Source organism: Hemitrygon akajei, chromosome 22, assembly GCF_048418815.1.
Source record: "Hemitrygon akajei chromosome 22, sHemAka1.3, whole genome shotgun sequence".
In the NCBI taxonomy this organism is placed as follows: domain Eukaryota; kingdom Metazoa; phylum Chordata; class Chondrichthyes; order Myliobatiformes; family Dasyatidae; genus Hemitrygon; species Hemitrygon akajei.
The window spans coordinates 11,663,280-11,688,436 of NC_133145.1; the positions used below are offsets into that span (position 1 = coordinate 11,663,280).

The 25,157-nt window shown below is 46.9% G+C and overlaps 1 protein-coding gene across 1 annotated transcript in view; it reads left to right on the forward strand.

Moving 5' to 3' along the window:
- The window catches only part of itgb4 (integrin, beta 4), a 155,626-nt gene that overhangs the window by 55,548 nt on the left and 74,921 nt on the right, over positions 1–25,157 (forward strand). The window contains 10 exon segments of the mRNA XM_073026696.1: positions 2,775–2,942; positions 3,022–3,098; positions 5,580–5,800; positions 7,639–7,742; positions 9,534–9,564; positions 9,567–9,625; positions 10,425–10,554; positions 11,272–11,354; positions 11,356–11,392; positions 23,327–23,433. Of these exon segments, the coding sequence (XP_072882797.1) occupies positions 2,775–2,942; positions 3,022–3,098; positions 5,580–5,800; positions 7,639–7,742; positions 9,534–9,564; positions 9,567–9,625; positions 10,425–10,554; positions 11,272–11,354; positions 11,356–11,392; positions 23,327–23,433 (1,017 nt within the window).

Consider the following 25,157-nt stretch of genomic DNA (forward strand, 5'->3'; position numbering starts at 1 on the left):
GACCCAATCATACTTCCATATTCTCAGAATCAAAAGTAAAGGCATTCAAAGCAGATCATTGCTTTAGGTAGCAGTATATGGTGAGCAATGAACACTAGCATGTTCCTCACCTCTCTTCCAATTTGTACATTAGTCCAATTCATTCTGAAAAGACATAATGCACATGATGTCTTTCCAAATTACGTGTGGCAGCAGGTTATATTTTATTGAAGAAACAACTTTGAACCTTCGATCATTGGACAGTTCCCAGAATCCCCATCCTGAGTGCTTGCCAAAGCTCTGAACAATGCAAAACTTCAACATCATTTTAGTGGTTTCTATTGCCTTGCAAAGCTACAGCACACGACAGAAAAAAGATAATTGTTTATGAGGCAGTTTAATCTACTCAAATGACCCTCAGGGAGATGTACAGAGATATTGAATAAAATGTAATTACTGAGTTACAGTTTACTTACTTGGGCCCTTAGCTCCTAATGGTACCATCAATCACCTCCCATCTGCATTGTCCTCTGAAGTTGATGGTATGGTTGGAGTTCATCAACTCTTCTGCAATCCATTGCATCACTGTACAGGGGATTCACCAGAGCCCTGTTGGCCAGCCTTACCCATTTCCACCTGTCAAGATGGGGACATACAGTTGGACTTTGAAAACTGAGTTACATATTACAATGCCATACAGAAAGCTGGATCAACATTGTAGCTTGAGACTGTAATTCCAGTCGAAAGGAGAGCCACTTAAACCTCCAGTGAGAAATCTGTTGAGATACCTGCTCACTATCCAGGATGCCCTTCAGCCCTGGCAGTATCCACTGGTCCTAAAAGGTCTCCTGGTGGACACCCTATGCTTCAGTTCCAGTGGGTGGACCTACGCTGGCCCCTTGCCTAAACCTGTGAATGGCCGTCTTGGGCAGTCTGGGGAGCAGACCAATGAGGCAGTCCTATCATCAACTTCCCCCCCCCCCACCACACTGAGGGCTCAGAGATCAGGAGAGTGGGGCTGAAGTACAACCAGAGTTTGAAGAGTAGCTTCCACACTCTGTATAAACATGGACCACGGGTTTCTCTAGGCCACAGAAGTGTCAGATGACTAGGAGCTTCCCAGCCTTGCTTGCACAGCTCTGTGCAGCACACTCCACCCCAGGTGCCCAGTGTAAAGGGCAGAATAATAAAGGCAAAGACTAGTTTCTAAATAGGGAGTCTTCATCTAGAATTCCCTGAAGGTTAACTTGAAGGTTGAGTCAGTGATAAGAAAGGCAAATGTTAGCATTCATTTCGAGAGGACTAGAATATAAAAGCAGGAAGTAATGCTTAAACTTTATAGCATTGCTCAGGCCACACGTGGAATATGGAGAACAGCTTTGGGCCCCTTATCTAAGGAAGTATATGCTGGCATTGGAGAAGATCCAGGAGAATTATCCTGGGAATGAAAGGGTTAACGTATATTTGGATCTGGACCTGTCTGTACTCAATGGGGGATCTCTTTGGAACGAATATTGAAATGCCTAGATAGAGTGGATGTGGAGAGGATGTTTCCTATTGTGGGGGAACGTAGGACCAGAGAGCAGAGCATCAGAATTCCTTTAGAACAGAGATCAGGAGGAAGTTATTCAACCAGCGATTTGTGAGTCTGTAGAATCAAGACATTGGGTATATTTAAAGTGGAGGTTGATAGGTTCTTGATTAGTCAGGGTGTCAAAAGTTATGGGGAGAAATCAGGACAATGGGATTGAGTGTTGATAATTAGCCATCACGAGGAAATCTGCAGATGCTGGAAATTCAAACAACAACACACACAAAACGCTGGTGGAATGCAGCAGGCCAGGCAGCATCCATAGGGAGAAGTGCTGTCGACGTTTCGGGATGAGACCCTTCGTCAGGACTAACGGAAAGGAGAGATACTAAGAGATTTGAAAGTAGAGGGGGGAGGGGGAAAAGCAAAATGATAGGAGAAGACCGGAGGGGGTGGGATGAAGCTAAGAGCTGGAAAGGTGATTGGCGAAAGTGATACAGAGCTGGACAAGGGAAAGGGTCATGGAATGGGAGGCCTCGGGAGAAAGAAAGGGGGAGGGGGGAGCACCAGAGGGAGATAGAGAACAGGCAGGGTGATGGGCAGAGAGAGAGAGAAAAAAAACAAACAACTAAATATGACAGGGATGGGGTAAGAAGGGGAGGAGGGGCATTAACGGAAGTTAATCCTTTCCCTTCTCCAGCTCTGTATCACTTTTGCCAATCACCTTTCCAGCTCTTAGCTTCATCCCACCCCCTCCGGTCTACCCCTATCATTTCACATTTCCCCCTCCCCCCACTACTTTCAAATCTCTTAGTATCTCTCCTTTCAGTTAGTCCTGACAAAGGGTCTCAGCCGGAAACGTCGACAGTGCTTCTCCTATAGATGCTGCCTGGCCTGCTGTGTTCCACCATTAATTAGCCATGGTTGGATGGCAGAGTAGGGCGAATAGCCTAATTCTTTTCCTATGTCTTATGGCATTATGGACCAGGGCCAAAGGTCCACAATGCCATAAGACAGGAAAATAATGAGTATGCATGGCAGAGTAATGTGTGCAAGGAAGGCAGAGTCCCTGGGTAGCAATAGAACCAGAGGCAATTCTGCCACTGTTCTGGGCAAGATCTGTCAGGAAGAGCAGTGTGTTGCGGTTGATACGGCCAACGAGACAAAGGGCTGTGGAAGCTTGATTGCCTGCTATGAGTTGATTGCTCTGTGTACAGAGGACATACCTTGAACACTTTCCCCATTCCCTTCCATTTGCAATTAGAACAAGTTCCGGCTCAGTCTGAGAACTTTGGACAATAAAAATGATGCTGATCTGTGTACATCTGACCACGACGCCCAGAGTAGAGAAATAAAGATCAAACCCAGCACTTCTGCAGACTCTCTGTTGGTGAAAGCCTCCCTCATCTGTGATCAGTGTCCCTGTGACCAGGTAAGCTCCTACTTCACCTGTTTCAAAACTTTCACTTAACTTTTCAGTCTCCTTAACTGCCTTTTATGGTTTGTCACAGACTCCCGAGATTAGATCTCCCATATGCAATTACCATGGTGATTTCCATTGTGGGGAATGCCTGTGCGAGGAGAGTTGGTAAGATCAATCAGCTATTTTATGGTCCATCTCTGATACCCCTCTTCCCCTCCTTAGATCTCTGTCTCCATCTCCAGATTCCTGTATCTACCAACAACATTTACAAACCCACCAACTCCTAGTTACTGTCACTAGACCTCTTTCCACCCTGCCACTTGTAAAATGCTGTTCCTCTCTCAGTTCTTCTGCATCAGTTGTCATGATGAGGCTTTACATTCCAGGATGTCTGAGATCTCCTCTTCTTGTGTTCTTTCCACCACCATCAATGCTGTCCTCGCCCGTATCTCATCTATTTCCTGCATGTCTGCCCTCACCTCTTTTCCCCACCCAACATAACAGGGATGTGGTTCTTTTTGACCTCACTTGCCATCACATGAGCCTCCATTCCAACACCCTGTTCTCTTCAGCCTCCACTATCTCCAGTGGGATGCTTCCCACCAAGCCCATCTTTCCCTCCCCTCTCTCCCTTGTCCACTCTTCCTCGCTCTGAGTCTCCCCCTGGCAATTATCCCTGTGACCATGCTAAGTGTTACACCTCCTCCCTCACCACCATTCAGAGCCACAAACAGTCCTTCCAGACGAGGCAATACATCACCAAGTAACTCTTTTGGGGTAATTTATTGCTCCTGGTGTGGCCTCCTCTACATCAGTGAGAGCCAACGCAATTTGGGAGACTGCTTGAATGAGCATCTTTGCTGTAACAGCCAGGATTATCCAGTAGCCAGCTATCTCAGCTCCACTTCCCATTCCCACACTGACCGTATGTCCTTGGCCTCCCCCTAGTGGAGCAACTCCTCATATTCTGTCTTGGTAATCTCCAGCTGATGGAATGAAGGTCAATTTCTCTAACTTTCAGTAACCACACTCCTTGCTTTTCCATCATTCTGGTCGACCTTTGCCCTTTCTCTTCCTTTCCCCCACTCTCATGACCTGCCCTCTAGTTCCTCACATCAGTCCTTTTATTCCTTGACTTTCTTCTCTCTCCTATCACATTTCTTCTTCAGTCCTTTATCACTCTGCCTATCCCCTCCAAGCTGCTCACATTAATCCCTTTCATCCCTTCCTCTCCCCCCCACCTGCCTGCTTGCTAGATCTCACCTATCCCCTCCAAACTGCTCGCATTAATCCCTTTCACCCCCCCCCACCTGCCTGCTTGCTAGATCTCACCTATCCCCTCCAAACTGCTCGCATTAATCCCTTTCATCCCTTCCTCCCCCCCCCCCCACCTGCCTGCTTGCTAGATCTCACCTATCCCCTCCAAACTGCTCGCATTAATCCCTTTCATCCCTTCCTCCCCCCCCCCCCACCTGCCTGCTTGCTAGATCTCACCTATCCCCTCCAAACTGCTCGCATTAATCCCTTTCATCCCTTCCTCCCCCCCCCCCCACCTGCCTGCTTGCGAGATCTCACCTATCCCCTCCAAGCTGCTCGCATTAATCCCTTTCACCCCTTCCTCCCCCCCCCCCCACCTGCCTGCTTGCTAGATCTCACCTATCCCCTCCAAGCTGCTCGCATTAATCCCTTTCACCCCCCCCACCTGCCTGCTTGCGAGATCTCACCTATCCCCTCCAAGCTGCTCGCATTAATCCCTTTCACCCCTTCCTCCCCCCCCCCCCCACCTGCCTGCTTGCTAGATCTCACCTATCCCCTCCAAGCTGCTCGCATTAATCCCTTTCACCCCCCCCACCTGCCTGCTTGCGAGATCTCACCTATCCCCTCCAAGCTGCTCGCATTAATCCCTTTCACCCCTTCCTCCCCCCCCCCCCACCTGCCTGCTTGCTAGATCTCGCCTATCACCTCCCAGCTCGTGCTCCTCCTCTTCCCAGACCCTCCTTAACAGGCCAGATGAAGGGTCTTCACCCAAAGCGTCGACTGTTCATTTCCTTCCATAGCTGCTGCCTAACCTGCTGAGTTCCTGCAGCAATGTATGTGTTCCTCTAGATTTCCAGCAATTTCACAATCTCAGGTCATTTGTTTGCTTTATAAAATACTTGGTTTCTGTATGTGTCATGGCTATAGCACAGAAACTGGTCCTCGGCCCATTGAATCAGCACTGACCATCAACCACCCAACTACGTCGTACCCATTTGCACACAATCTTCCCTCTCCTCTTTTAGCCCAGCTGAAGGGTCACGCAGTGCTGTCTGTGTGGAGTCTGCGTATTCTCCTTCTGACTGAGCAGCAGGCCAATTATTAGTTTAATTAGCTGCTAAAATTGCCCCCAGTGTTTAGGTGATGTTAGGAGAATCAGGGGAGTATTGATGGGAATGTGAAAGACGTTGCAGTGAGAGTGCGATTGGTGGAATTCCTCTGGGAGCTAGCACAGACTCACAGGGCCAAACATCCTTCTGTAACAGAAAAGACGTGGGTGATGGACGGTCAAGAGAAGCTGCTTTGTTTCAGTACGTTGATAGTGAATGGCACCACCTCCTATCTGCAGGTTTCACTGTTGACTGATGAATGTCCACCTTCCCTCTCCAGGCAGGGCCGTTTCTGTGACTGTCAAAAGTCCTCCGAGGAAAATAAGAAGGTCTGTACAGATCCCAGACTCAACATCACTGAAAGCTGCTCGGGCCGCGGGGACTGCCAGTGTGGCGTCTGTTACTGCCACCCCTCAGACAACCACCTGGAGCAGTTTGATGGGAAGTACTGTCAGTTCAGCAGCCTGTTGTGCCCCCGCTTCGCTGGCTTCACCTGTAATGGTGAGTTGAACAACATGTACTTTAAAAAAAGAACAAAGTGGTTTGGTTAGGAGGAGCCTTGAATTTGTCTGTAGTAGGAACTCACAGCTGAGTTTACAGTGAGCTCCCAGTGATACCATAACACATAGAAGCAGGATTTGTCCATGAACCGTAAAGTCTGCTCCACCATTCCATCATGGCTGATTTATTATCCCTCTCAACCCTTCTCTCCCTAGCATTTGACATACTTTACTAATCAAGAATTTACCAACTCCCACTTTAAATATCAGATGATTTGGCCTCCACAGCTATCTGTGGCATTGAATTCCCCATGGCTAAAGAAATTAATCGTCATCTCCGTTCCAAAGGGATGTCCTTCTATTCTGAAATCGTGCCCTGTGGTCCTAGCCTCTCCTCGCCGATTGGAAATATTCTCTTAATGTCCCTTCTGTCTAGGCTTTTCAAGATTAGGTAGGTTTCCATGAGGTCTCCCTGCCCTCATTCTTCTAAGTTGTAGTGAGGACAGGCCTAGAGTCATGAAACACTCCTCATACGTTAACCTGCTCATTCCTAGGATTATTGTGAAAGCCTCCTTTGGACTGGACCCTCTCCAATGCTAGCACATCCTTTATGCTTTAGCTCACAATATTTCAAATGTAGCCTGACTACAACAAAAGAGCAAACAGCAAGGTACCACTGTCATTTGCTAAGGAGTTAGTTCCCAATCAGGGTAGCAGGGACATTTGTTCTTCCAATGTTTCTGAGGGACATTTTACATCTCCCATGACAGAGCTGTCATTTTTTTTACATTTCACCTTGAAGAGGTATTGCCTCTCAGCAATTCAGCTACCCCCCCCCCCCCCCACCCCATTAATGTTCCTGGAAGCATCGGTAAGTTGGTGGGGAGATGTGTAAGCTCCTAGGGATCAGACCAACACATGACTGACATCTGACCAGGAGGAAGACAAATCACAGGGTGCCAGTGTCCAAGGGACTTTGAAAGACCAACAGCTCTGAAGCTCCATGCCCTGCTGATGCTGTCTCTCCTGTCCTGGACCCCCAGGTGTTGTGCTCCTTCTAACTTATGGATGAGAACTGAGAAAGTTACGGGTAGTTACTACTGACAGGGGGTAATTAGTGGGGACAGCGAGTTGAAGATAGAGGGGTGTGGAGGTGATGCAATCATTGTTTTACATTGAAACAAATCATCTCAAGCTCCTTGAGAAATAATAGGATAATGGGGGCATCTTCAGAGATCAATAGTATTCAATAGTTAATTGATTCCTTGACCAGAGCTGAATTTCCATTGCTCGTTCTTCAGTGGGAGCCTAGCCTATGTCCATTCAGAGGGCTGGGTACACTGGCTTCAGCACCACTGCCAATAGACAAAGATAGAAGGATGCAACCCTGCCACCATATCATTTGAGAAAAATCCACCTTCTCAAATTCCCAGCAGATTTGTGTTTCAAAAGAACTCTATGCTTATTTGATCAAAATGATCAGAGACCCAGAGTAGGATGGGGCTGATGGCGGGTAGACTGACCGGTGGGGCTGATGGCGGGTAGACTGACCGGTGGGGCTAACGGCGGGTAGACTGACCGGTGGGGCTAACGGCGGGTAGACTGACCGATGGGGCTGATGGCGGGGTAGACTGACCGGTGGGGCTAACGGCGGGTAGACTGACTGATGGGGCTGACAGTGTGTCGGGCTGGCTAATAGAAATGGTTGTTTAAGTTGGATTGACCATTAGGAATAGCAGTATGAATGTGAGATGTACTGACAAAGTTGAGGTTATTGCCCTTTGTGTCTGCAATGCTTATGGTTTGTATTTGATTTGGTTTTCTTCTAATTTTGCATAGATCGTGGTAGATGTTTTGAGCAGACTTGTCAATGTGACTCTGGGTGGACAGGTCGCTCGTGTGAATGTCCCATCAGTAATGCTACCTGCATCGATCCAAACGGGGTAAGCTGAAATTAATGGGAGCCACAGATGGCACTTTCAGCCTGAGGGTGAAAGCCAGTCCAGATGGCAGGTGGCCAGGGTTGACAGTGATTCAATTCCTGACCTTCCCAACAACCAATTTTCATCTCAGTGTGATGTAAAATTTTTCTTTGCTTGTTTTCTCTGTCGGTGAATGGCACATTTCTCAGTTTCTCTTGTGTCTGTGTATGTGTGCGCATGTTTTCCTAATGGGCTCTGCTGTATGTGTGCGCATGTTTTCCTAATGGGCTGTAATGCTGCATTGGGAAAGAAGCAACTAATTCCAGGCGGCACAATTAAGGAAACAAATACAGTACTCCTGCTCCTTGTACAGGCCCAGAGAACTTCTGGGGATGGAGCAAGGAAAATGTATGCAGAATTGCAGACTCAACAATACAAGTTAAATTGCTGTTTCTATTTCCAGCAGGGTGGGATGTTGGACGGGGAGGTCTGGGGAAAGATGGACAGGGTGGGACGATGGACGGGAGAGACGGACAGGGTGGATGTTGGACGGGGAGGTCTGGGGAAAGATGGACAGGGTGGGACGTTGGACGGTGGGACGTTGGAAGGGGAGGGACGGACAGGGTGGGGACGTTGGACGGGGAGGTCTGGGGAAAGATGGACAGGGTGGGACGATGGACGGGGAGGGACAGACAGGGTGGGACGTTGGGCGGGGAGGACGGACAGGGTGGGTCGTTGGACAGGAGAGGTGGACGGGGAGGGACGGACGGTTGGGACGTTGGGCGGGGAGGGACGGACAGGGTGGGACGTTGGACGGGGAGGATGGACAATGTGGGACGTTGGACGGGGAGGGACGGACAGGGTGGGACGATGGACGGGGAGGGACGGACAGGGTGGAAGTTGGACGGAGAGGGACGGACAGGGTGGGACGTGTTGGACGGGGAGGGACGCTGGACGGGAGAGGCGGATGGTGGGGATGTTGGACGGGGAGGGACGGACAGGGTGGGACGTTGGACAGGAGAGGCGGACGGTGGACGTTGGACGGGGAGGGACGACAGGGTGGGACGATGGACGGGGGGGGACGGACAGGGTGGGACGTTGGATGGAGAGGGACGGACAGGGTGGGATGTTGACGGAGAGGTCTGGGGAGGGATGGACAGGTGGGACGCTGGACGGGGGAGGGACGGACGGGGTGGGACGTTGGGCGGGGAGGGACGGACGGGGTGGGACGTTGGGCGGGGAGGGACGGGACGGGGTGGGACGTTGACGGGAGGGACGGACGGGGTGGGACGTTGGGCGGGAGGGACGGACGGGGTGGGACGTTGGACGGGAGAGATGGACGGTGGGACACTGGACAGAAAGGGATGGACAGGGTGGAATTTGGACGGGGAGGGACGGACAAGGTGGGACGTTGGCGGAGAGGTCTGGGGAGGGACGGACAGGGTGGGACGTTGGACGGGAGAGATGGACGGTGGGACATTGGACGGAGAGGTCTGGGAGGAATGGACAGGGTGGGAATTTGGACGGGGAGGTCTGGGGAGAGTTGGGCTCTCCAGGGTTGAGCTGCCCAGAGCCCTGAATCAGAGCTCCCCCTGCTGTCATTGCCTTTTATCATCAGTCAATTTCCCAACAGCTCACCTTCGGGAACTGTTGCTTGGGCTGTGCGTGTGTGCGTGCGGTGGGTGGGGGGGGGGGGGAGGTGTCGGAAGAAAACACTTCCTTCTCCACTCCTCCTCCTCCTCGTCTGATGACATGACGGAGGTGAGGAAAGGATTTCTTTCGCCACTTTTGATTTGCATTTTTCTCACACAGAGGCTGTGTAACGACAAGGGCAAATGTGAGTGTGACGATGCAAGTGTCACGATGAAAGCACAGACCTCACCTGTGGCAGCAGCACCTACCTGGTAAGGAGAGTGTTCTGAGGCATGGTCTCACTCCTCTACCCACAGTTAGGCCAGACTGCTTCATAGCTGCAGCACCCTGACTGGTGCAGTTGTAGACGTGTGCTCACAGCAAGCTCTCACAAACAGCAGTGAGTGCCACTAACACAGCTCCCACGAAGTTCTCCAAAGGTGACCGTGAAGGTTGGGTTATCCATTGCAGTGATAAATCTGGTGACAAGGCATTCACTGACAGTGTGGGGATTAGACGATTGCTGGATGATCTGAGCCTAGCCTGAGGTAAATCTCCTCCCTTTCACCTCTGTCCAATAACAATTGTGGCTCTCAGCAACCTTGAGAACTCTGAAAGCACAAGTGAGGTTGGGTACTTTGAACCAGGATACTAGCACTAGTGCTGGGCGGTGATTTCAGAAGGTCTGTCCTGACGCCACTGGCTGCTCATCACCTTGCGTGAGATTTTGTGTGAACCTCAGGTTTCTGCGCAAGGTCACCAACAGGACTGGGGGAAGCGAGTTCTCCAGCTGTCCCCACTGTTATTGTACCACAGGGAAAATTGTGCCCCAGATTTTCCTTGTAGGGTCAAGAGGAACATTCATGCCTTGCTTGGTAATGAGAGAATTCTGCAAAGAAACACCTATGGGATTTTGTCCTCCATGGTAGGTTTCTCTGTTATGGGTCCTGTATTTAACAGCTTCATTTTCTCTGGAGACTCAGATCAGGACTCTGGTCTCCATCGAGAAGTGTTCCGCATCCAGCTGCCAATGTTTGATGGCAATGGTTCTTTTCCCTCTGTGTCCTGCAGCAAGTTCTGGGGCTGTGTGAGGATACTCGGAGCTGTGTCCAGTGCTGGGCCTGGAACACCGGCGAGAAGAAGGGACAGAACTGCCAGACGTGTACCGATGAGTACGTGCTGGTGGACGAGCTGAAATCAGGTCAGTGAATGCCTCATTCTCTTCCACTCCTTTCTCCTCGGCCATCTCGGATATGTTCCCCTGTGCTAGAAGGTTCGCAGTGTGGGCAGCTTTGCCCATTTCTGAAATCTTTACTCTGGTTACCTCCCAAAGTACGTTCCCTGCTCTGTCTACCATTGTCATGGTGAATCAATGGAACATAGACAGGAGCAAGCTTTTCAGCGCACAGTGACAGGAGATTCTGCACAAGCTGTAGATCGGGAGCAACATGCACAAAGTGCTGGAGATCTCAGCAAGTCAGGCAGCATCTACGGGGGGAAATAAACAGTCAACATGTCGGGCCAAGACCCTTCATCAGTCCTAATGAATGGTCTTGACCCAAAATATCGACAGTTCTTTTCCCTCCATAGATGGTGCCTGGCCTGTATGTGACACTCTGAAACTGAATAACCTAGTAATTGAAGCTGTGTGTCTGTACACAGTCCACTTGTACATAGCAAATGGCCAGTTACCCCCACCGGCTGGTGGAAGAATATCATTAAAACAGTGTCTGTACCTCCTCATGGTTCGGAGGCTGTGCCTGTAAGGAACCAGCATTTGGGTTAGTGGTTCTGTCTCTGGCACTGAGCACTGGCCACTCTTTCTTCCCAGAAAGGCTTGCTACCATAACTCCAGGACTGGAAAGCTCCAAATTGCCTGTGCTGTTTGGTGAGCCGACAATTTGCTTTGCCCCCGCAGATGAGCTAGTGACAGAGAGCTGCCATTTCCGGGATGAGGATGACGACTGCACATACTACTACACAGTGGTGAGACGGCCAAGTCATGAACACAAGCCACATCCAGGTGCGCAAGAAGAAAGGTGAGTGAGGCATAGAGATCGGAGTGCGTGGCAGGGCAGTTGGTATCTGTGGGGAAAGAAGCAGATGGCCGCTTGGGCAGACGGCTCATTGGAGCTCCCAGCATCTGTTAAGGAACTTTGGTGTCAGAACTGCTAAGGACACCAAAGCATAACATCCCAGAGGGTCACCCCCCCCCCCCCCCCCCCCCCGCAGCCCCATCGTTTAGTTTTGCTGCAAGCTGATTGGTTTGAGGTAGATTGCCAAGATGAATTAACACTCTTGGTGCTAGGAGGCAGGAAAGGTACTGGAATTGGTTTATGATCGTTACACATTCTGAGGCACAATGAAAAACACGTCCTGTATGCTGTTGATACAGCTCAAGTCATGGCACAGTGCTTTGAGGTAGACATGGTAAAACAGTAACAGTTCAGAATAAAGTCTAAAAGCTACAGAGAAAGTGTGCAGTAGGTAAGCAGTGAGGTAGATTGTAGGGTTAAGAGTTACAACAGGTCCATGCAGGACTCTGATAACGAAGGGGATAGAAGCTGTGTGTTGGTGGGTGCTTTCAAGCTCTTGTATTTTCTGCCTGATGGGAAAGGGAGAAGAGAGAGTGTCCAGGCTGGGTGGCATCTTTGATTATGTTGGCTGTTTTACTGGGGCAAAAGGAAGTGTAGTGCATGGAGGAGGGGGTGGTTTCTGTGCTGTGCTTTGCTGAGCCAAGCTGTGCATGACACTCTGCAGTTTCTTGCAGTCCTGGGCAGAGAGAGTGATGGCATCTGCATAGGAAACTTTCAGTGGTGCATCAATAAAAATCGGTAGAAGTTGATGGGGACATGGAAAATTTCTTTAGAACAGGTCATACATACCTCCCCCAGAAGAGATCCCAATGATCCAAGAACCTGAAGCCCTGCCCCCTGCACCAGCTTCTCAGCCACATATTTATCTGCCAAATCGTCCTGTTTTTACCCTCACTGGCACGTGGCACAGGCAGCAATCCAGAAATTACTACCCAGGAGGTCCTGCTTCTCAGCTTTCTGCCTAGCTCTCTAAATACTCTTTTTCAAGACCTCATTGCTTCTGAGGAAGTATAGGTGTTGTTGAGGTGTCTTTGTTTGATGGCGGAGTCTTTGGGAAGGGAGGATAGGTTTGGGGCACAGCCCACTGCTTCAGAGACTTCCTCTGCTGGCTGAGGAGTTCCTGCACCTTGTCTCTATGATGGTGCTCTTGACGGTCAAACAGAACAACATAGTAGCAGCTAGGAGATGATGCACTTGTGGTCAAAGTTAAATCCAGGAGGTTGGGGAAAGAAATGGTGGTAACTGGAGGTGTTGGAAGACTTGGGACCAGAGGTGGGGTGGGGGGGCGGTGTCAGAGAGTTGGATGTTGGGGAGTTCAGGAGGTTTGGATCAGCAGATTACAGTGGGGAGGGGGGGCAGGGAAATTGAGGAGATCAGAGATGTATGGTGTTGAAGACTTTGAGGGGCAAGATGTCAGTGATTTCAGAAAGTAGAGAGGCAAGGAGTAAAGAGACTGGAAATGTGAACCCTGTTCCTCTTTCCAACAATGCACTGCCTGACCTGCTGAGTGTTACCAGCATCCTCTGTTTTATTTTGAATTTGCAATATCTGTAGTTTTTTAAAAACGTTTTAATTAAAAGAGTTTGGTGGGGCTTGGCAGCAACTGTGAAGTAACTGGGGGCCAGTGGAGAGTTTATTTAAATTACAAAAGTACATTTATTGCTATCTTGCAATTCTACAACAAAAATTCAGGACAATAACAATAAGACCACAGACCATAAGACAGAGGAGCAGAATTAGGCCATTTAGCCCATCGAGTCTGTTCCGCCATTCCATCATGGCTGATCCCGGATCCCACTCAACCCCATACACCTGCCTTCTTGCCATATTCTTTGATGCCCTGACCAATCAGGAAACTATTTTGTTTAAATATACACATGGTCTTGGCTTCCACAGCTGTCTGTGGCTAACCATTCCACAGGTCCCTACTCTCTGGCTAAAAAGATCCCTCCTTACCTCTGTTCTAAAGGGTCACCTTTAGAAAGCCTCAAAGTTTTGAGGCTTTGCCCTCTAATTCTGGATACACCCACCATAGGAAACATCCTTTCCACATCCACCCAATCTAGTCCTTTCAACATTGAGTACAGGCCCAAGGTTGCCAAACGCTCTTCATATGTTAACCCCTTCATTCCTGGAATCATCCTCATAAACCTCCTCTGGACTCTCTCCAATGACAACACATTCTTTCTGAGATATGGGGTCCAAAACTGTTGATGATACTCCAAATGCGGCCTGACTAGCATCTTAGAAAGGCTCAGCGTTATCTCCTTGGTTTCATATTCTATTCCCCTTGAAATAAATTACTCCTTAGAAGGTTGGCGTCATTCAATGTTTATAGTGAGATGCTGAAGATGTTCTATAGGTCAGTTGTGGAGAGCGCCATCTTCTTTGTGGTGGCGTGTTGGGGAGGCAGCATTAAGAAGAGGGACGCCTCACGTCTTAATAAGCTGGTAAGGAAGGCGGGCTCTGTCGTGGGCACAGAACTGGAGAGTATGACATCGGTAGCAGAGCGAAGGCGCTGAGTAGGCTACGGTCAATCATGGAAAACCCTGAACATCCTCTACATAGCACCATCCAGAGACAGAGAAGCAGTTTCAGCGACAGGTTACTATCGATGCAATGCTCCTCAGACAGGATGAAGAGATCATTACTCCCCCATGCCATTCGGCTTTACAATTCAACCGCCAGGGGTAAGATATGTTAAAGTGCCGGGGTTAGGACTGAGCTTAAGTTACCATTCAATGTATTTTAGTAAACTATTTAAGAACTTTTTAAAAGCTATTTATTAATGCTTTTTCAGAGGGTGATTTTAGATGCATATCATATTATACTGAGTTATGTATTGTATGTAATTAGTTTTGCTACAATAAGTGTATGGGACATTGGAAAAAATGTTGAATCTCCCCATGGGGATGAATAAAGCATCTATCTATCTATCTAAATGCCAACATTGCATTTGCCTTCCTTACCACAGACTCAAACTGTGAATTAACCTTCTGGGACTCTTGCACAAGGACTTGCAAGTCCCTCTGCACCTCTGAGGTTTCAACCTTCTCCCCATTTACATAATAGTCCGCACTGTTGTTCCTTTTACCAAAATGCATTATCATCCATTTCCCAACACTGTATTCCAACTATTGTACATACTATTTATTACAAATGACAATAAATTGCACATTGCACATTCAGATGGAGATGTAAAGATTTTTACTCATTTATGTGAAGGATGTAAGAAATAAAGTCAATTCATATTCAATTCAAGTTTAGTTCAATTCATCTGCCACTTTTTTGTCTATTCTTCCAATATGTCTAAGTCCTGTTGCAATCGCATTGCTTCCTCAGCACCACCTACCCCTCCATTTATCTTCGTATCATCTACAAACTTTGCCACAAAGCCATCAATTTCACATCCAAATCATTCAAAAACAATGTGAAAAGTAGTGGTCCTGATACTGACCCTTAAGGAACACCACTAGTCACTGGCAGCCAATGAGAAAAGGCCTCCTTTATTCCCAGTGGCTGCCTCATGTCTGTCAGTCATTCTGCTTCCCATGCCAGTATCTTTCCTATAATGCCATGGGATTTTATTTTGTTACGCAGCCTCACGTGTGGCACCTTATTAAATGCCTTCTGACAATCCAAGAAAATGACATCCACTGCCATTCCTTTGTCCACCCTGCTGATTATTTCCTTGAAGAACTCCAACAGATTTATTAGGCAAGATTTCCCTTTACAGAAACCATAGTAACTTTGGCTTATTTTATCATTAGTCTCCAAGTACACTGAAACCTCATCCTTGATAATAGACTCCAACACTTTCCCAACCACTGAGGTCAGGCTAACTGGTCTATAATTTCCTTTCTTTTGCCATCCTCCCTTCTTAAAGAGTGCAGTCACTGTTGCAATTTTCCAGACCTCTGGAACCATGCCAGAATCAAGAGGTTCTTGAAAGATCATGACAAATGCATTTGTTACCTCTTTAGCAACTCTGGGATGTAGTCCATCTGGTCCAGGTGACTTGGCCACCTTAAGACATTTCAGTTTGCCTGGCACTTGTTTCTATGTAATAGCAAAGGCACTCACTCCTGCTCCCTGATACTCACGGACCTTGGCACGCCGCTTGTGTCTTCCACAGTGAAGACTGATGCAAAGTACTCATTAAGTTCATCCACCATTTTTTGTTTCTCATTACTACCTCACCAGGTCCAATGTCACTTCTCGCCTTCCTTTTACTCTTCATATAGCTGAAAAATTTTTTAGTATCCTGCTTTATACTGTTGGCTAGTTTGCCCTCAGATTTCATCTTTTCCCTTCTTATGGCTTTTTTAGTTGCCTTTTATTGGATTTTAAAAGCTTCACGATCATCATCCCACTCACTTTTGCAACATTAAATGGCCTTTCCTTGGCTTTTGTGCAGCCCTTCACTTCCTTTGTCAGCCACAGTTGCTTACCCCTGCCATTTGAGAACTACTTCTGTGGGACATATCTATCCTGCGCCTTGTGAACTATTCCCGGAAACTTCAGCCACCTCTGTTCTGACTTCATCCTCTCCAATCCACCTGGGCAAGCCCCTCTCTTAGGCCTCTGTAATTCCTCTTATTCCATTGAGATACTGATATATCTCACTTGTGCTTCTCAAATTGCAGTATAAATTCAATCATATAATCATCACTGCCTCCTAAGGGTTCCTTTATCTTAAGCTCCTAAACAAATCTGGATTATTACATAACACCCAATCTAAGTTAGCCTTTTCCCAAATAGGCTCAAACACAAGCTGCTCTAAAAATTCATCTCGTAGGTACTCAATAAACTCACTCTCTTGCGATTTGACATCAACCTGATTTTCCTAATATCCTTGCACATTGAAATCCCCCGTTGCAATTGTGACATTACCCTTATTACAAGCCTTTTCCGGCTCCCTTTGCAATCTCAACCCCACATCTTGCTACTATCTGGAAGTCTAAATATGATTCCAATAATGTTTTTTTTAACATTTTCAGTTTCTTAACTCCACCCACAAAGATTTGACCCTATGTCACCTCTTTCTAAAAATGTGATTCCATCTCTTACCACCAAAGCCACACCACCATCTATGCTTTCCTGCCTGTCCTTTCAGTACAAAATATATCCTTTGATTCTAAGCTCCTTCCTTCAGCCACGACTCAGTGACGCTCACAATGTCATATTGACTAATCTGTAATTGCACCGCGTGTTCATCCGCCTTATTCCAAATGCTATGTGCATTTAAATATAGCCCCTTCAATCCTTTGAATTTTGTCTCTATGGTATTGCTCTGTCTGCATTTGTACCCAATCATTGGCTTGTCCTTCCTTACATTCATGTTACATCCTTCACTTACTAATAAACCTGTTGGCTCATCCTCAGCTCTGGTTCCCGTCCCCCTGCCATATCAGTTTAAATCTGAGTCCCTACATCTGCTCCAATTCTTCACTTATCTGCTACCTCATTCTACTCCTTTGTACACAGGCAGCAAACCTGAGATTACTACCCTTGAGGTTGTGCTCTTCAGCCTCCTCCCTAACTCCCTGTAGTCGCTTTTCAGGACCTCCTCCCTTTTTCTACCTATGTTGTTGGTACCTCCCTTTACAGGATATTGTGAATGTATTCAGAAACATCACAGATCCTGGCACCTGAGAGGCAGACGATCATCTGTGTTTCTTTCTCGCATCCACAGAATTGCCTCTTTGTGCCCCTAACTAGAGAGTCCCCTATTACTGCTGCCATCTTCTTCAGTCTCCTTACCCTTCTGAGCCACAGGGCCAGACTCAGTGCCAGAGGCTTCCCCCAGGTAGGTTCCCCCCTTCTAACAGTACTCAAAATGGAGGGGTACAGCCACAAGGGTGCTCTCCACTATCTGGTGATTTCCACTCCCTCTCCTGACAGTCACATATTTATCTGTCTCCTGTAACCTTGGAGTGACTGCTTCCCTGAAGCTCCTGTCTATCACCTCTTCACTTTCCCTGACAAGCCGAAGATCAGCAAGCTGCAGCTCCAGTTCCCTAACGCGGTCCCTGAGGAGCTGCATCGCGATGCACCTGGTGCAGATGTGGCCATCAGGGAGGCTGGAAGTCTCCCAGAAATCCCACATCTGACACCCAGAACAGAACACTGTCTCTGCAGACAAACCCCCTATTATCTCAAGAGTTAAATAAGAAAAATAAATAAATAAAACAAAGTTATCTACTCATTTCGCCTCAGCCTGTTCTCGCCAAAGCCTTACCACTCTGACTCCGATCACTCCCATGATGATCACTCTTTTGTGGAGACAGGGTTTTCCAAGCTCCGCTCCAGATCTGCATGGGAACACTTCTACATCTGTGCTGCTGTCCAATCAAATACAAATTAAATTAGAACATAACCATCCCTACCTGGGATGACATTTATCCCCCTCGTGCCCAGCAGAATCAGAACCTCCCTCATCTATCCCCCTCATAATTTTAAATACCTCTATCAAGTTCCCCCTCAACCTTCTACGCTCCAAAGAATAAAAACCTAACTTGTTCAACCTTTCCCTGTAACTTAGGTGCTGAAACCCAGGTAACATTCTAGTAAATCTTCTCTGTACTCTCTCTATTTTTTGACATCTTTCCTATAATTCAGTGACCAGAACTGTACACAATACTTCAAATTTAGCCTCACCAATGCCTTGTGCAATTTTAACATTACATCCCAACTCCTCCTATACTCAATGCTCTGATTTATAAAGGCCAGCATACCAAAAGCTTTCTTCACCACCCTATCCACATGAGATTCCACCTTCAGGGAACTATGCACTGTTATTCCTAGATCACTCTGTTCTACTGCATTCCTCAATGCCCTACCATTTACCATGTATGTCCTATTTTGATTATTCCTACCAAAATGTAAATTAAGATGAGGGGGGCTGGAAAACTGTTACAATACTCAAGGTGAGGTCTCACCAGTGCCTTATAAAGCCTTAGTATAGAAACATAGAAAATAGGTGCAGGAGTAGGCCATTCGGCCCTTCAATTATGGCTGATCATCCAACTCAAAACCCTGTACCTGCTTTCTCTCCATACCCCCTGATCCCTTTAGCCACAAGGGCCATATCTAACTTCCTCTTAAATATAGCCAATGAACCGGCCTCAACTGTTTCCTGTGGCAGAGAATTCCACAGATTCACCACTCTCTGTGTGAAGAAGTTTTTCCTCATCTCGGTCCTAAAAGGCTTCCCCATTATCCTTAAACTGTGACCCCTCGTTCTGGACTTCCCCAACATTGGAAACAATCTTCCTGCATCTAGCCTGTCCAATCCCTTTAGAATTTTATATGTTTCAATAAGATCCCCCCTCAATCTTCTAAATTCCAGTGAGTATAAGCCTAGTCGATCCAGTCTTTCTTCATATGAAAGTCCTGCCAGCCCAGGAATCAATCTGGTGAACCTTCTTTGTACTCCCTCTATGGCAAGAATGTCTGTCCTCAGATTAGGGGACCAAAACTGCACACAATATTCTAGGTGCGGTCTCACCAAAGCCTTGTACAACTGCAGTAGAACCTCCCTGCTCCTGTACTCAAATCCTTTTGCTATGAATGCCAACATACCATTTGCCTTTTTCACCGCCTGCTGTACCTGTATGCCCACCTTCAATGACTAGTGTACAATGACACCCAGGTCTCGTTGCATCTCCCCTTTTCCTAATCGGCCACCGTTCAGATAATAATCTGTTTCCCTGTTCTTGCAACCAAAGTGGATAACCTCACATTTATCCACATTAAATTGCATCTGCCATGAATTTGCCCATTCACCTAAGCTATCCAAGTCGCCCTGCATCCTCTTAGCATCCTCCTCACAGCTAACACCGCCACCCAGCTTCGTGTCATCCGCAAACTTGGAGATGCTGCATTTAATTCCCTCGTCTAAATCATTAATATATATTGTAAACAACTGGGGTCCCAGCACTGAGCCTTGCGGTACCTCACTAGTCACTGCCTGCCATTCTGAAAAGGTCCCGTTTACTCCCACTCTTTGCTTCCTGTCTGCCAACCAATTCTCTATCCACATCAATACCATACCCCCAATACTGTGTGCTTTAAGTTTGCACACTAATCTCCTGTGTGGGACCTTGTCAAAAGCCTTTTGAAAATCTAAATATACCACATCCACTGGCTCTCCCCTATCCACTCTACTAGTTACATCTTCAAAAAATTCTGTAAGATTGGTCAGACATGATTTTCCTTTCACAAATCCATGCTGACTTTGTCCGATGATTTCACCTCTTTCCAAATGTGCTGTTATCGTATCTTTGATAACCGACTCTAGCATTTTCCCCACCACCGATGTCAGACTAACCGGTCTATAATTCCCCGGTTTCTCTCTCCCTCCTTTTTTAAAAAGTGAGGTTACATTAGCCACCCTCCAATCCTCAGGAACTAATCCAGAATCTAAGGAGTTTTGAAAAATTATCACTAATGCATCCACTATTTCTTGGGCTACTTCCTTAACCACTCTGGGATGCAGACCATCTGGCCCTGGGGATTTATCTGCCTTTAATCCCTTCAATTTACCTAACACCACTTCCCTACTAACATGTATTTCCCTCAGTTCCTCCATCTCACTAGACTCTCGGTCCCCTACTATTTCCAGAAGATTATTTATGTCCTCCTTAGTGAAGACAGAACCAAAGTAGTTATTCATTTGGTCTGCTATGTCCTTGTTCCCTATGATCAATTCACCTGTTTCTGACTGTAAGGGACCTACATTTGTCTTAACCAATCTTTTTCTTTTCACATATCTATAAAAGCTTTTACAGTCAGTTTTTATGTTCCCTGCCAGCTTTCTCTCATAATTTTTTTCCCTTTCCTAATTAAGCCCTTTGTCCTCTGCTGGTCTCTGAATTTCTCCCAGTCCTCAGGTGTTACATCCCTGCTCTTGTATTCTGGATCTCTTGAAATGATTGCTAACATGGCATCGCTGTTTAGAATAGTCCGCGCATTTCTTTCTGCTACCAAAGTGCATGACCATGCATTTTCCAACATTGTATTTCATTTGCTACTTCCTTGCCCATTCTCCTAATCTGTCCACGTCCTTCTGCATCCTACCTGTTTCCTCAATGCTACCCGCCCCTCCACCAATCTTTGTATCATCTACAAACTTGGCAACAAAACCATCTATTCCATCATCTAAATCATTTATATACAGCATAAAAAGAAGTGGTCCCAACACCGATCCCTGTGGAACACCACGAGTCACTGGCAGCCACCCAGAATTTATCCTTTCATTCCCACTCGCTCCCTCCTACCAATCAGCCAATGCTCTAACCATGTTAGTAACTTTCCTGTAATACCATGGGCTCTTAACTTGGTAAGCAGCCTCATGTGTGGCACCTTGTCAAAGGCCTCCTGAAAGTCCAAATATACAACATCCACTGCATCCCCTTTATCTATCCTACTTGCGACCTCCTCGAAGAATTCCAACAGGTTTGTCAGGCAGGATTTTCGCTGAAGGAAACCATGCTGACTTTGTCCTATTATGTTCTGTGTCACCGAGTCCTCCATAACCTCATCCTTAACAATTTACTCTAACATCTTCCCAACCACTGAGGTCAGGCTAACTGGTCTGTGATTTCCTTTCTCCTGCCTTCATCCTTTCTTAATGATTGGAGTGACATTTGCAATTTTCTTGCCTGAGTCCAATAATTTTTGAAAGATAATTTCTAATGCCACCCCTTTCAGAACCCTAGGGTGCAGTTCATCTGGTCTGGATGACTTGTGTACCTGTAGAACTTCCAGCTTTTTGAACACCTTCTCTCTTGTAACAGTAACTGCACCCACTTCTCTTCCTTCACACACAACATCAGGCACACTGCTAGTGTCTTCCACGGTGAAGACTGATGCAAAATACTCATTTAGTTCATCTGCCATCTCCTTGTCCGCCGTTATTATTTCTCCTGCCTCATTTTCAAGCATTCCTATATCCACTCTCATTTCTCTTTTATTTTTAACATACTTGAAAAATCTTTTACTATCCATTTTGATATTATTTACTAGCTTGCTTTCATATTTCATCTTTTCCCTTTAATATATTTTTAGTTATTCTCTGTAGGTTTTTCAAAACTTCCCAAACCTCTTTTTTTCCCCACTAATTTTTGCTTTGTTGAATGCCCTTTCTTTTGCTTTTACAATAGCTTTGGCTTCCCTTGTCAGCCATGGTTGTACTATTTTACCATTTGAGTATTTCTTCATTTTTGAAATACACGTCCTGCACCTCCCTCATTTTTCCCAGAAACACACACCATTGCTGCTCTCCTGACATCCCTGCCAGCAGCTCCTACCGATTTACTTTGGCCAACTCCTCTCTCATACCACTGTAATTTCCCTTACTCTGCTGAAATACTGCTACTTAAGACTTCACTTTCTGCCTATCAAATTTCAAATGAACACAATCATATTGTGATCAGTGGTTCCTAAGGGTTCTTTTACCTTCAGCTCCCTAATCGCCTCCGGTTCATTACATAACACCTTTCCGTTATAGCTGATCCCCTAGTAGGCTCAACGACAAACTGCTCTAAAAAGCCATTCAACAAACTCACTCTTGAGATCCATTACCACCCTGATTTTCCCAGTCGACCTGCATGTTAAAATTTCCCATGACTACTATGACATTGTCCTCTTGATTCACCTTTTGTATTTGTATTTCCTGTTGTAACCACCTCCCAGCCACTGTTGGGAGGCCTGTATAAAGCTGCCATCAGCATCCTTTTACCCTTGCAGTTTCTTAACTCAACCCACAAGGATTCAACATCTTCCGATCCTATGTTACATCTTTCTACATATTTGATGCCATTCTTTACCACTGGAGCCACAACACCCCCTCTGCCTACCTTCCTGTCCCTCCGATATAACGTGTAACCTTGGACATTCAGCTCCCAACTACAACAATCCTTCAGCTACAATTCAATGATGGCTGCAACATCATAGCTAGTAATCTGTAATATTGCCACAAGATCATCCACCTTATTTCTTATACTGCACACGTTTAGATACAACACCTTGAGTACCGTATTTGTTGTCCTTTCCAATTCTGCATCCCATATGATTTGATACTCAGCCTGTTGGCTGCAACTACGTCCCATCATCTGCCTGTCCTTCCTGACAATCTGACTGCACACTATCTGTACTTATCTACCATCCGTCCTATCCTGTGTCCTTTCACTGTGGTTCCCACCACCCCCCACCCCCGCCCTGCAAGTTAGTTTAAACCCTCCCCAATGATTCTAACAAATATTGGCTCCCCTCAGGTTCAGGTGCAACCCGTCACTTTTGAACAGGTCATACCTCCCCCAGAAGAGATCCCAATCATCCACGAACCTGAAGCCCTGTCCCCTGCACCAGCTTCTCAGCCACGCATTTATCTGCCAAATCATCCTGTTTCTATCCTCACTGGCACGTGGTGCAGTCAACAATCCAGAAATTACTACCTGGGAGGTCCTGCTTCTCAGCTTTCTATCTGGCTCTCTAGATACTCTTTTCAGGACCTCATTGTTTTTCCTTCCTATGTCATTGGTTCCAATATGTACTGGGACATCTTCCTCCTCCTTAAACCCCCCCCCCCACCACCCCCTTACTGGATGACCAAATATGGTGGGGCTAAAATACAAGCAGAAGGTGAGGAGCAGTCCCCACAGATGTGCAAATGGGAGCTGCGGTCTCTCACACTCCCTGTATCCGTGGTACATTGTCTCTTCCAGTCTGCAGAAGTGACATGTGGCTGGGAGATGCATGTACAAGCTCAGGAACGTTACTGGTGATGTTGACTCTTCACTGATCCATCACCCACCCTCCCTGTGCACTGTGCAGGAAGTCAACCTCACTCTGGTGGTTTCTCTTCTCTTCCAGACTGCCCTCCTGGAGGGTTCCTCTGGCTGATTCCACTCATCATTTTCCTCATGCTTTTGCTGGGCCTGCTGCTGCTTCTGTGCTGGAAGTACTGCGCCTTTTGTCGGGTGAGTAGCTCCTCGGGGTGTACACCGCCCTGTCTGTAAAGAGAAGTAAAAGCCCCAGGGTGCACGTCAGGTTGTGGATTGGCAAAGACTTGGTAGAGAGTTAAAATCTTTTACGCAGGGTGGGGTTATCTGAAGCCGTTGGGCAGAGGTTGAAAGTGAGAGGAAGGAGTTTTAGAGGAAGCTGAAGAGCATGTTTAAACAGAGTGGATCGCAAAAATCAGATTTATTATCACTGACGTACGTAGTGAAATTTGTTTTCCTGCAGCAGTACAGTGAAATTTATAAACAATACTACAAGCAACAGAAACAAATGATATAAACAATGAATAATGAGGAAGAGTTGATGGACCATTCAGAAATCTGTTGGCAGAGGAGAAGAAGCTGTTTCTAAAATGTTAAGTGTGGGTCTTCAGGCTCCTGTATCTCCTCTCCGTATTAGTGAGACGTGGGCATGGCCCAGATGACGAGGATATCGGGAATGTTCTGCCAGAGGAAGTGGTACAATCAGATCCACTGACTACATTAAGAGGTGTTTAGGCAGGCATTGAAAGAGGCAAGGCATAGAAAGATACAATGGTGATGTGGGCAGCTGGGATTAGAGTATATGGTTAGAAGGGTCAGTTTGGACATGATGGGTCCAAGTGCCATTTCCGTGCTGTACAAATCTATAACTACAGGCGGAGATGCCTGGGTCAGCCCTGTCCTGCTGTGCGCTGAGCACCCATGGGTATTCAGAGTGAGACCAGAGCATCTCAGCACGGGCCAGGTTGGGTCGACAGTTTGACAGTCTCGAGAAAGTCGTTTATTCCTTGGGTTTTATTATCCAGGAGGGAAGAGCCCGTGACACCCTAAGGGAGGGAGGCAAAACTGTTTGATGGAGGAGTGTTGATGGGCTGACTGCAGAGGGGTTGCTGTAGGGCTCTGGAGGTAATAGTGCCCAGATCCTTGATTGCTGTGCTGTTTCGAAAGTTTTACAAGTGCAGTGATGTTCCCTGCAGAACCAGCAGGTGTGATTGACAGTGAGGGAGCAGACCGGAACTGCGGCCAGTGGCTGGTCAGGAAAGCAGGTCACGGCAAGGGAATCTGTGGATAATGGTGGGATATTCAGATGTGCAGGGTAGCAGAAGTAGTAGGGAAGAAAATAACGTGTTATAAAGTTGTGCGGGTTAAGTCTCGGCGCAGAATATTCGAGCTGGGAGGTCATGTTGGAACCCGGACCCTTCAGGGTCATCAAGGGGAACACGAGGGTCTGTTGGAGGAGGCCAGTGGGTGGGACAGAATCTGTGGGAGGAGATCAGGATGCTGAGTTTCATCCAGAAACATTGACAGTTCCTTCCCTCTCTCCAGGGCTGCTCAGCCTGCTAAGTTACTCCACCTTAGGAAGATGCTGCTGGGTTTAGTATGAGGAAGAGCTGGCTAGGTAGGGTTATTTTGTTCGAGAAGAGAATTATCTGAGGTGAACAGCAAGAATTTTATTCCTGTAATAGAGGTGTTGTAACCTGGGGAAAAGTACACACTCGGGACAACAAATACCTTTTTTGGATTTTAATTCCTTTATCTGTTTTAGATGTTTAAGTGCCAGAAGAGGGTCTTAAAACAAAACAAATGACTTTACAATCGGGTCCTGCTGTTACAGTCTCCATTTAACCTTCGATCCACACACTTGTTTATCGACCAACTGTGTATGCAGTATAAAAATACAAAGAAAACCGCACAGAACTAAT